The following is a 13614-nucleotide window of genomic DNA, read 5'->3' on the forward strand; positions in this document are numbered from 1 at the left end:
TAGACAGTGTCTGTCAGGTGGACTGTCTGTCATTAAGTTTATTTAAACTAAGATTTATTTATTTAAATTAAATTGTACAATTCCTAAAATAACTGATATAATACATTCACAATTTGTTTGCATACTTTTTGAATACTGTCTAAATTGGATTCAGAAATATTAAATGCGAGACCGTTGCTAATTGTGTGCTAAATGTTTTTGTTATGCTTGTAATGACAGTCATATCATTCTTCCAACACTGAATGACGCCCTCCTTCATTTGTATGTTTTCATATGATCAGATAACATCATGCTTGTTCAGAACATATTAAGTCACTCCAATCTGATTTTCTAACTTAGAATTGCAGTAAACACTATCAAACCCTATCTTGCAAAGGAACGATTGTGTGAAATTGTTGAAACACAGAGAACAGAGTGATACAATGGGCTCTAAGAGCTGCATTTTATTTATTTAATCACAATTTATTTATTTATTTAACAGTTAATGTGATTTTGGTGAAAATAAAATTCAATTGCAGTTCTCACTGTTGTGCCTTGATTAGTATAACATAGATGAGAGTAAAACAAAGACAGCAAACAGATCAACATTATGGTGTTAAAAGCAGAAACAAAATTCTTAGACTTTAATTATTTAGAGCCCATCAGTTCAACTTTCCTGCATCTGAATGTGTAGCTAGATGGGAAGAGGATGGCAAGAATGGGACATTTGTAACATCTGTATGTGGCTAAGTCCATCATTTCTGTTGACATGCAATACCATTAAAGGCACCTGAGGCTATTTTTCTCTAAACCAGGCTGAGTAATTCTCCAGAAAGACTGTAACCACATGCATCTCGACTGACTAACTAACCTCTTTCTTTATCTTTGTTCTCTCCGTCTCTTTCTTGCAGAACCGTGACATGGTCGATTGTATGAGCAAAGTCATGCTGCACACGGTCGTCTCATGCTGGCAACCATTCCTGGGAATGGCCCTTGTGGCTGCCTTTGTAGGTCCTACCCTAGGATGTCCCTCACGCTGCGAGTGTTCAGCACAGAGCAAAGCAGTTGTCTGTCACCGCAAGCGTATGCCCAGCATCCCAGATGGGGTTCCAACAGAGACCAAGATCCTGGACCTGAGTAAGAACAAGTTGACAATGATCAACCCTGATGACTTTATTTCATTTCCTGGGCTTGAGGAACTTGATCTCAGTGGAAATATTATCAGTTATGTTGAGCCTGGAGCTTTTAACGCCCTGTTTAACATGCACTCACTCAGTCTCAAGAGCAACCGTATCAAACTCATACCTCTCGGCGTCTTCACAGGCTTAACAAATCTTACCCGACTGGATATAAGTGACAACAAGATTGTCATCTTACTGGATTACATGTTCCAGGACCTGCATAATCTTAAGTTTTTGGAAGTGGGTGACAACGATCTTGTTTACATTTCTCACCGTGCATTCAGTGGGCTTTTAAGCCTGGAGATACTAACCTTAGAAAGGTGCAACCTCACAGTTGTACCCACTGAGGCTCTTTCCCACCTGCACAACCTGGTCAGCCTCCATCTGCGATACCTCAGCATCAGCACTTTGCATCCTTACTCATTCAAAAAGCTGTTCCGGCTGCGGCATTTAGAAATCGATAATTGGCCATCACTAGATCATGTGCCAGCCAATACCCTGCATGGCCTCAATCTGACCACTCTGTTCATAACCAGCACCAACTTGTCGTCCTTCCCTTACCAAGCCTTGAAGCATCTGCCCTACTTGACACACCTAAATCTGTCCTACAACCGCATCAGGCACATTGAAGGGGGGATGTTGACGGAACTTGTTCGACTTCAAGAACTACATCTGGTTGGAGCTCTGCTAACCACCATTGAACCATATGCTTTCCAAGGTCTGCGGGGGCTTAAAGTTCTCAATGTTTCTCACAACCGACTGGATACACTGGAAAAGGGTGTTTTTCACTCTCCTGAGGCTCTGCAGGTTCTTCTGATAGACAACAACCCTCTGGTGTGTGACTGCCGTCTCATGTGGATCCTACAGAAAAGGCATTCCATCTTCTTTGGGGATGCTCAGCCAGAGTGTAGCACACCAGAAGGTATTCGTGGCAGGCCTTTTAAGGAATTTAAGGAGACTCTCCTGTCTTATTATGTGACATGTACCAAGCCAAAAATCCGTGAGAATAAAACTCAAACTATCACTGTGGATGAGGGCCAGCAGGCGATGTTGCGCTGTAGTGCTGAGGGAACACCAAGGCCCATTGTGTCCTGGTTGTCTCCACGTCGACGAGTTTTAACAAGTAGGAGCCATGGTAGAGTAACCGTCCACAACAACGGTACACTGGAGATCAGGTCAGCAGAGGTACAAGACAGTGGAGTGTACCTTTGCCTTGCCTCAAACACTGCAGGAAATGACACCCTGATGACTTCATTGGCTGTGAAAAGTTTGGGATCACTGTATGCCAACAGGACCCAGTACTACGCAGATCCCAGCAATACCACGGCCAATGGGACAGCAGGGGTGACCGTTGGCTTAGACCTAAAGACTATTTTGGTGTCAACGGCTATGGGTTGTTTCACATTCCTGGGAGTGGTCTTGTTTTGTTTCTTGCTCCTTTTTGTTTGGAGCAGAGGGAAAGGAAAACATAAAAACAACATAGATGTTGAATATGTGCCTCGGTCTAATGGTACTAATGTTGATTCAGCAGAGGGACAAGCTGGTCCTCGACGTTTTAACATGAAAATGATGTGATCTCTTTCATAGATCCAAGATTGTGGAAATGCCCCAATTTTTTTTTTTTGTTTCTTTTTTTGTAAATGGAACTACTGAACTTCACACGACTGCAGGAAATAATGTTTGTGACACATTTGGGACACAAGATGAACAGTGCTTTAAATCAATGGATCTTGACAGAAATGCTTGGATAACTGTGTTTCAAATGCTGAAAATCACTATAGGACATCCTCTTACATAATTCCCAGCGGTCAACTTCACTGTGGACGAGGAGTGAAAAGTGTTGCCGCCAAGGATACCTGAAGGGAGCCGGGGTCATTTATCAGCTTTTTGAAATTTATACGCCTAAAACGAACATTTCAGTTTTGGGTTGGATCTACAGACTGAGCTGAACCATGTACAGTACAAATTTGTATCTAAACTATTAACCTACTTTGTTTTAGTCTTGCGCCATGCTTATTCACTGAACAAATCAATGAAACAGAACATAATTTCCTATGTTAAATACTTTGCATATGTGTACCTAATGCTTCATTATGTACATGTATGTACATATTCATTCAAAAGAACTATTCACAGCAATATTCATGAAATGCATAAGCCCAAACTGATATACCCCACTTGTTCAGCAAGAACATTCTTCAGCCTTCAGAAGTTTCCATGGATTCAGGAAGGGCTTCTATGGGTGATTATTTGTCCCTGCTCCAAACTGACTTCTAAATATTAATAAATATATATTATTTATAAAATGAAAGAAAAAAGATTTTATTTATGAAACGTGGAGCATTTTACAAAAACAGTCCTCAAACACTGTTCAGGATCAAACATAACACTTCAAAGATGACCCAGTGCAGGTCAAAGTATAAACATGGACCACCTTTCTGTCCTATTTTTGTCTATTTTTATTATGTTAATTGTACCTTTGCTGGTTGGCAAAATACATGTGTCATTTTTGCTACAGTGATATTTGCTTAAATTTTTCCCAGTAGAAAATTTGGACTTTGTTGTGGTAGTTCTTCATTTTGTTGTTAAATCATTCAGATTGTGAAAACAAAGTGAAAGTTAAAAAAAAAAAGAAAAGAAAAGAAAAAGAAAAAATGTATGTGAAATAAATAAAGATGTATTTGTACCAATGAGTCTGACTAAATGGCTACTACACAATGAAATATTCTTTTTCTCAGCTTCACTTATTGATAACGCTTTTTTTCAGTAAAATTGTTTGGTTACCATTGCATCAAAGGAATGAAGAGTTTGCACATTATTCATGAAACTTTAAGTCGACAAAAAGACATTTGTGAAACACATGAAATGACATATCTTTCCATCTATGACATATTTGACACAACATGAAAGGTTAGAAAGATACAAGCTATGTTATTACATATACCAAAAATTGCAGTGTATAAAGGGATACTAACATGGTTCGGTGCTGTAATTCTCCACAGTGAAATCCATCCATTTAGATAACAGTAATGGGATAGAAAACTGCATATCTAAAGAACTGTATTACTAAAGTATTATTAAACATTAATAAAGTTTTTAACTTCTGTGTACTCCCCAATTACAAATATATTAATTATATATTAAAAAATATATTTACAGCACAGCTGAAAGATAAACCATTACATTCCACTAGATACCATAAATGCCCCTGTTGTCATAGGTAACAGCCCCTGTAAAACAGCATACTAGGCCAATGCAAAATTAAACCCAAGAGCCATTAAAGATTTTTTTTTTTTTTTTTTTTTTGTTTTTTATGAACTGGCAATTCAGTGTGTAATGACCGCTGGTAAATTCACCCACCTACAACATATTTTCTTATACTGAAACAAACAGTTCAGTTGTACAATGATATCTCAGTGGATTGCTTTTATATGCATTCTTGTTTGGAATGTTTCCAATTCTGTAACTTACAAGGTTGTTCTCTGTGAGACAAGTGAAACAAGAAAATTGAAATCATACTGGAAGAGTTAGTTTACTGGAGACAACATGAGACAACTTCTGTTGTGATTTGGTGCTAAATAAATAAACTGAATTGAACTGAATTGAAAATAGATATGATTTTGAGCAACTTGTAATGTAGACCTTCATTAGTTACATCACTGTTTATTGTATCATTTCTCAAAATGAATTGTACACGCACAATGAAAATGTATTTTAAAGTGCAATATATAAACTAGTGATTAACAAGTTACGAGCCAAATGATATAAATATGTGGATCCATACACAATAATTGCTTTCTACTGACATCAACAACTGAACCTACTTGTATGACACATCAGGAATTATTGGCTTCTTTTTTGGTTTCTTTTTGTTTTTCAAAACGTATGGCACTTGTTCTGTCTCTCATTTGTGCACTCTCATTAAGATCCATAGAATATCTTTGCTTTCTGAGCCTGCACTCCCCTGGGCTGTTTCAGAAATCAGAGCACCAAATGCCACAGCTACTCCAAAAATACAAAAGAAACAAGGTTAACTTTGTAGGTCACTGTTGCCCACATCCAGAGTCTTCGTTTAGTCAAATTTCATGAAGAGTGTTCTCCTGCGTGAAGCTGGGAGAATGACTTTGCATTCCTTTCCAAATGAAGCTTTTGATATACAATTTACTTTTGATGGGCAAATTACTTTCATTTATATATATATGTACATATAAATATATACATATATATGCCCTAATTAGCCCAGAAGAAGCATTCTGCAAATTATGATAATACTTTTTCTTCTTAAATGATAGGAACCCAAATCCCACTGAACTCCACAAAGCTGTTGAATTTTTAAGTCTATGCAAGCTGTGTTACCATTGTGTTATTCTGAATAATCATTTTGTGTTATGCATATCTCTTTATACTAACAGACTGCATTTTGATTGGACTTGTGCATTCGGATTTATAAGAAAAGCTGTTAGCACTGTGTGCCTGTTTGCCCCCCTCTTATCAGTTATTGATTGATCTGACCACTCTTATTTTCAGACTAATTAATGAGGATAATTTTGCAAAACAGATGGGAGTCTCTCAGACTAAAATGACTAATGGATTCCTGTTACAATAGTTCCAGGCTAAAGCTGCACATATCACTATCACTACTCTCAATCAGTCAAATTGATAATTTCAACTTCATCATTTGTTAAAATTCCATACATTTTCTACAAGCACTAAAAGAGAAGCTGTAGTTGAGTGGAATATTAGTTTCAATAAATCAAAACCGACTTTCATGGACACTACTGTAATCCATGTTTTTACATTCTTGGAATAACATAAGGGATGATAAAACCCAAAAGAGTACAGTTTGCCATAGAATAGCTTCTGTCACCCTCGGTAGCCCATCTCACCTGAATCAACATTCAGCAGGAAACAAACACGTCTGAGCTGTGCAGGGGCAGAATCACTCAGTTTTTGACGCCACGTACTTCTCCGCTGACAGATACAGTAAGTTGTTGGATGATGTGCGTATTGTTCATACTGTCATCATACTGAGTCTAGAGTCATCATGTGTGTTGTCTAAACAGTGCCGTTCTCCCAACACAGAAGCTGGCAGTCTTCTGAGGGTGAAAACAAAGACAAAGTGTATTTGCATGAGTGACAGAAAGAGAAAGAGAGAGAAGTTTAATAGGCCACTTAGTGGAAATTAATCTTCCAGTGGCTAGACTACTGCATCCTTCCTGAAAGTTGCTGGACTGAAGGTTAAGATTTTAAGGTTTATTTTTCAAATGCCAATGTAAGAGAAGATAGTATACTTTACAGTCATGTTGAGAGTTTCCATGGACTTTGAAATTTATGCAAAAAATTGATTGGGCTGAAATGAAGTGACTGACACTGAAAATCTCTTATTTTTCCACAGTGAAAGTGGCAACCTTAGTTAGAGCAATCAAGGAAACAAAAATGTCAACATGCTAATGGAGCGAGATAAAAATAATTAATGTCTGAACCCAGATTTAGATCTGACACAGCGGTCAGTCTGGAATTTCATAGCAGTCAGTTTTTGTCAAAATTAGGGACCAAAGCAGTGGATAAATCAAGTGAATGAAAGACATCACCATCCTTTGAGTGCCATCACTAACAGCAGCAGTAGTGGTAGTCATACTAGTCTTATGAATACTTAAAGAAGCTTCCATCCATACCTTAGAAGAATCCTTTAGAAACCGTAAAGATATAAAAACAAGTTACAAAAGTCCACCTTCCCACAAACGTCAATAACACAAAAATATATAAAGATGGCACCAAATTATTTTCAATTCTCAACATGACTTGGAAGTCTGCATATATACATCTGCATAACTCCAAGAAGTGAAAAAAGACTATTTGCTTACTATGATCCCTGTAGTTTTTAAATTATATATACATAAAAGATCATATCGAGCTGCAATTGAAGTGACAAAACGAAAGCCTAGGAAACAAGAACTGTGTGGTTTTGCTTTAACTAGAGAGAGGAGTCGACTGTAGCTGAAGTCCGGGGCAGATGTGAGCAGGCAGGTTTTGGCTGTGCGTGCTTTCATTAGGTTTAGCTTTCATACGCTCCCCGGTGACAGGCTGGTCTGCCAAATGAGCTCCCATGTGAGCCGACTTCAGTTCCAACCTTGCGTCCAAAAATTGTGGCTGGCTGCAAAGAGGAAGACGTGCATGCGCTGATATGCATCCTCTTCATACATCACACATTCAAAGATTCACTGACATAAAATGCTTCTGGTGAAAGACAACACAATGCACCAATTCTTTGGCACACATTAAAAGGCATTCACACAAGCTGCCTCCTGCACATTACATCATTGTTGATGTGCAGGTTACAACAGGTTCTCTTCATTGCTCACAAAACAAAGCTAGATTGATGGGCCCAAACAAAGAGCTATGCTCCTCTTTTTAAATGTAAAGCTCTCTCATAAGGGAAGGCTGCAGTGAAAATGTCTTACAGATAATGGAGGGGAAAACATTATTAGCAACAAAACCTTCACAACTTGCTCCAAATGTTCTCCTGTAAGCCAGCAGTCGACATTTTTTGTTAGCGCGTTGCTGCATACTGTAATTATATTTTTGCCCTTTCTGGGAAACACGGCCATGAAAGAAGAAATGAGAGAAGGGAAATTGAATTCTTTGCCTATGTAATTGTTTAATGACGAATGGACCCATAAATTAGAGCAAAGAGACAGAAAGTTTTACATTCCTTGCCTCAGGAAGTGAAAGCAATATTTTCTCTTGGTGAAAAATAATTATTTATTCTACTGATTCTTTTGAAGTGGCACCATTGTCCCCAAGTATGAATTTTATATAAAGCATTTTATTACCAGCAGTATATTGTGATGATTTATTAAACAATGTGAACACCTAAAGTCACAGCTAAAGCAGCCCCGATGACATCATATTCAGAGGTTTGGGCAGGCGTCTTGAATCCGAGTTTAATTTGAAATCCATCAAGGTTCAGCCCTCAAGAACAGACTCTCACATTCATCCTTATAAAAGTTTAAATGTCACACACACACATTTATGTGCTGAGATTTTCAGAGGAAGGTGCAGTTAAGATAATTGGTCTTTCTTTAGTTCCTGTGGTACAATTGCTCCAGCTAAGAGGGAAGATAATGCTTTAAACACCTTCACAATGATTTAATTAGAACATGGATTCAGACAGACACTCTCTTTGAAACCATGGTAATTAATAAGTGGCCTTAAAAAGCCTATGTTCATGTTTCGTGATATCTCACAAGCTGATATTTCTAAGTCTCAGGAAACCAGTCTGAGTAATTAAAACTAGGGGGGAAAAACAACAACAAAACAAATCTGCACACCATCACAACAAGGTGGCATTTAACCGTCTCTGTCTAGTTTCATTACAGCTAATTTACAATTAATGACCAATTTAACATTGAGGACAAAGTTAAATGTAAAGATAAAGCTAATACACGCTATAGAAAAAGAAATAAAAACAGGTCAGTAATATCCTCTATCTATCTGCTCAACTTTCTCATCCCCTTGACTGCCTCCTCTCTAATTCCTGGCCTGCTTTGCTTGAGCAATAAGTTTTTTTGTATCTAACTTCATGTCAAACCATTCCCTCAATTTGCACCACTGTACGGCACTGCTTTAATGGGCTGCACTCGTATTGGTAGCTGTATCATTACTGACACTGCTGATTTTTTTTGCAGAAGGGCTTCAACCTTCACGGTGTGGAATTCTTGTTTACTCTTGGAGACCTCACTCTTCAGAATCAGAATCAGAATCAGAATTCCCTTATTTATCCCCGAGAGGAAATTCTTTTTTCTACAGACATTGCACTTGCATTTTTCCCGACCAAGAAAGGAAGTGAAAGATATAAAAATAGGACAAACAACAAGATAAGTATAAATCTAAAAAATACAGGTATTAACATGTGTAACATATATACATTGTATATATAAAGTAAGTGTGTCCGTCACAGTGCAGAGTTTAACAGTTTGATGTTGACAGGCAGGAATGATTTCCTGTGTCACTCTGTGGTGCATCATGGGAGTAAGAGTCTGTTGCCGAAAGAGCTCCTGTAGTTGATCAGCATATTGTGGAGAGGGTGAGAGGGAAAGTCCAGTACAGTCCTTATTTTGGACTACATCCTCTTTTACCTCAGCCGCCTCAGAATATAGAGGCGGATCTGGCCCTTTCTGTAGAGCATGTCCACGTTCTTGCACCAGTCCAGTTTGTGGTCCAAGTACACCCCAAAGTGTTTGTACTCCTCCACCACCTCCACAGTGGCTCATTTGATGTTGATAGGGGTCACTGGAGCCTTAGTCCTAATCAGGTCCACCACCAGTTCCTTGGTCTTTGTCACATTGAGCTGTACAGTGCATCCGGAAAGTATTCACACTGCTTGACTTTTTCCACATCCAAAATTAACTAAATTCATTTTTTCCTCAAAATTCTACACAAAATACCTTATAATGACAAAGTGAAACAGGTTTGCTTGAATGTTTTGCAAATTTATTAAAAATGAAAAACAAAAAATGTAACATGTACATAAGTATTCAAACCATTTGCCATGACACTCAGAATTGAGCTCAGGTGTATCCTGTTTCCATTGATCATCCTTTTCTCCAACTTGAGTTGAATCCACCTGTCGTAAATTCAGTCTATTGGGTATGATTTGGAAAGGCACAGACCTGTCCATATAAGCCCTCACAGTGGACAGTGCATGTTAGAGCACAAACCAAGCCATGAAGTCAAAGGAATTGTCTGTAGACCTCCGAGACAGGATTATGTCGAGGCACAGATCTGGGGAAGGGTACAGAAAGATTTCTGCCACATTAAAGGTCCCAAAAGCACAGTGGCCTCCAGAATCCTTAAGTGGAAGAAGTTTGGAACCACCAGGACTCTTCCTAAAGCTAGCCACCCAACTAAACTGATCGAGGTAGAAGTGCCTTAGTCAGGGAGGTGACCAAGAACCCAATGGTCACTCTGACAGAGCTCCAGCATTGCTCTGTGGAGAGAGAACCTTCAAGAAGGACAATCATTTCTGCAGCACTCCACCAATCGAGTCTGTATGGCAGAGTGGCCAGATGGAAGACACTCCTCTGTAAAATGCAAATGAAAGCCCGTCTGGAGTTTGCCTAAAGGCACCTGAAGGACTCTCAGACCACGTGAACCAAAATTTGCTGGTCTGATGAAACAAAGAATAATAATATAATATGTCATAATGTTAGTGACCAGGTTAGGATAACTTTCAGCATATAGGTTGCTAGCTCAGAGATTGCTGTTGTCACTTCTTGTAGCGACCATATGCAGAGAATGGAAGGGAGGAGAATGCCTGAAACAGTCAGCCAATAGCAGACTTATACAACAGTCAGCATTCATTGAGTCAGACTACTGTCACATACTCTTTCCATTTAAGGTTCTTTTGTTCTGCTTCCCTCATAGGGTATTGTTACACTTTTGCTTTTGTTCAGCTGCCTTGTCCTCACTGAGTAGGTGCTATCTACATCCTTAGCTGCTCTCTGACTTTGAGGAATCTGCCAGTAATCTGCAACAAAGCTCACAGTTAAACTAAACAAATTCTTAAAGGAAATCTGCTTGCTTTACAAGCCTTCACCACCTTCTCTTTGCAGTCTGTCCATTTTCCACACACTACCTGGCCTCCATGATCCAGTGGAATTTGGTTACCCTTCCCTAACGCTTTTCTTATCCTTTAGTTTCAAAAGATGCCTTGGGATATTTTTTAATCATAGCTTACAGTGTTGTAACCAAACTGAATTTTGATATTGTGATACCATTAGTAGAGAATTATCACTACCCTAGAATCATTTAGCTGTATCTCTGCAATTGACTGTATCAGAAAACCCACTTATGTTCTCCTTTCTCTAAATTAGTATTATTAGTCACTCTCAAATGTAATGAATAAAAACTATCAAACAGTTTTAAACCTTTCACTACAAGAAGTAAAGGAATACTCATTTCACCTCGCCCTGAAAAAAATTGAAAATTGAATTACATTAATTTAAGAGATGCCTTTATTCAAAGCAGTTTACAATGACAAGAGCTAGATTTTGTCTCTGATATAAATGTCAGTGAGTGAGTAGCATGGCATGGATGTGTTGTTTTTGAGAAGGCCTGCAGTAGTGAATGGGCAGGGATTTTATTATGGAGTTCATTCAACCACTGTGGGCCAGAGAAATATTGGAGAACAATGGCTGAGCTGGAGTGTAGGGTTTGACTGTGGCTTGGGGGTATTATAGGACAAGCAGTTCCCATCAGTGCCCTGTGAGCCAGCAGTAGAGCTTGAATGCAAGCTGCAACAGCAAGCTAGTGTAGTAAACAGAGAAGAAAATTAGTGTGGGAGAACTTGGGGTGATACCATATAGGTAGTAGCAATCTGGAGAAGCTGCAGAGATTTAATTGTAGACACAGGGACTCCAGTCAAGAGGGAGTTGTAGCCATCCTTGCCAGGGAAAATAAGCACCGGTCCACTTCTGAAATGAGAAGAGAGTAAATCCTCCACATGTTACAGTTTTTGGTGAAACGGCAGGACATCGATGAGGGTTGCACCCAGTGTCTTCGCTGTCTGAGTTTGTCAGGAGTCTCATCTAGTGTCAACCCCTGACCCATTTCATAAAAACAAAGAGGAAGCATCTCTTACACACAGATCACAAACTGCGGCAATGATAGATTTCACAAATGTTCTCAAATTGCAGATACAATGCAGTGTTCGAGGGCTCTTTTGTGCCTACATGTTCATGGATGGGTTGCAATTGTGTCAAATGTCAAAATCAGTCAGAGAGCAAATTATATCACAAATCAACCTGTACATGAGAATTCTACTCTGACCATGATGTTCCTGTTCTACCGGTGGACCAAATTGCTTCTCCTATTCACACACACACTAAACTACTCTGATTCCCTCTGCCTCAAGGAGCAGTTTTACAAAATATGCAATTTGTGATTTGCAACATGAAAATTGTTCCTCTTGTGAATTTTGAATCTTTTCACCTACAGTATCAAACAAATGCTGCATTTACTCCCATGCATGAGTCTCATAAAGGTCTACAATTCTACAACACAAATACAAATCTACAATTTACAAGTGATTATCATGTCTCAAACATGAGGCTTCTTTCTGCTTTTAAACAGTACTTACTTTTGTTAAATAGGCCTCAGATCCACACATAGTCATATAGTCCAGATAATGGGCTGCAAAGTAAGCAACGCTCTTACCTTTGCCATTCCAAACTTCTTTTTACACAGATTGAGTTTTTGTTGTTGTTGTTGTTGATGTTGTTGTATGTGTGCAGTTGTTGACTCTATAGTAGCTAAGGAGTATAGGTGTATGGATGATAACCTGAGGCTATTTAATGTGCATAGACATAGAGGGAGCATCAGCTGGAGAACCAGTGTTTATCCCTCCTCTCCCTAACACACACACACCAAAGGAGGTGACTCAGAGGAGTCTTGAGCAAACAATAGAACAAAACAAACAAAAAATATTTTTCTGTGCTGTGTGTTCGGTGTAAATGTAGGAGTGCCTAGGCTGCTAGAAATGGTTTGTTGATAGAGTGCCAGACTGTGTCTTAATAGAAAATAGATTTTGTATTTAAAATTCAGTGAAGAGAATTTATCTTCATGGGGAAGCTAGAGCAGGTCATTTCTGACCTGAAGGACGTGAGGTGCACATAGAATATTAAGTTTCTGTAAGAGATAAATGGCTTGAAAATGTAAAGAAAAATTAAAATATCTCGTTTGTATATACTGCTGGGAGCTATGGGTCCTGTGAAACGTGTGGTGAGGCCAGTGTAGAGCAGGAATCGGGCTTGTTGACAAAAGTGCTCTGCAGGAAGGAGTAGTTTGCAGGGTGACAAGAATTCTGGCTCACCATATATCTAACCCGCTGACAAATAAATGAGACTGAATGTTCCAACTGTGGAAAATAAACTAGAATTTCTGCTGACATTCTGAATTGATTTCACTAAAAATGAGCTGACCCCACCTGTGCTGTGGAGCGATAAGAGATTTACAATGCATGCAGGGCTCAGTTAGGAACACACAGCTCTTTTCCCATGTAAAATGAATACAACATCAGAGAAGAATAATACAGTTTTATCCGGTTGTTTCATGTTCTCCATTTTCCAGATCCTAGAGGGGCTTCGAGAGCTCCTTATTTAGTCTGCGAGATGAAGTTATTCTGCTTTGCTATTGTGTGAAGGGCCACCTGAGTTCATATACGCTGGAACATGGAATGTCACAACTCTCAGAAAGAGAAGATCAAAGCAGCACCTCTGGGCTTTGTTATATATTGAGTTAGCTTCCAAAGCTCATGATACATCTCTCTCACTCAGCTCCATCTCCTTTTGGCAAAGAGAGAATTAAACTAGACTTGTGTCATCATGCACAATCCGTCTTCATTTCTTAATGCGTCAGAGAAAGTTGCATTGTGATTTGAAACCAAGCAATAGTG

The 13614-nt window shown here is 38.9% G+C and overlaps 1 protein-coding gene across 1 annotated transcript; it reads left to right on the forward strand.

Annotated features, from left to right (window-relative positions):
• The first annotated feature begins 686 nt into the window (after window positions 1-686).
• lingo2 (leucine rich repeat and Ig domain containing 2) lies at window positions 687-3838 on the forward strand. The gene has a single exon (XM_046407129.1). The coding sequence runs from the start codon at window positions 900-902 to the stop codon at window positions 2733-2735; it is 1836 nt and encodes a 611-aa protein (XP_046263085.1). The 5' UTR covers window positions 687-899; the 3' UTR covers window positions 2736-3838.
• The last annotated feature ends 9776 nt before the right edge of the window (window positions 3839-13614 follow it).

The sequence above is a fragment of the Scatophagus argus genome, chromosome 12 (assembly GCF_020382885.2).
Source record: "Scatophagus argus isolate fScaArg1 chromosome 12, fScaArg1.pri, whole genome shotgun sequence".
Classification (NCBI taxonomy): domain Eukaryota; kingdom Metazoa; phylum Chordata; class Actinopteri; family Scatophagidae; genus Scatophagus; species Scatophagus argus.

What these genes read in the sequence shown, in the direction of transcription:
- lingo2 (XM_046407129.1), top strand. Translation starts at nt 900, where the DNA reads ATGGTCGATTGTATGAGCAAAGTCATGCTGCACACGGTCGTCTCATGC.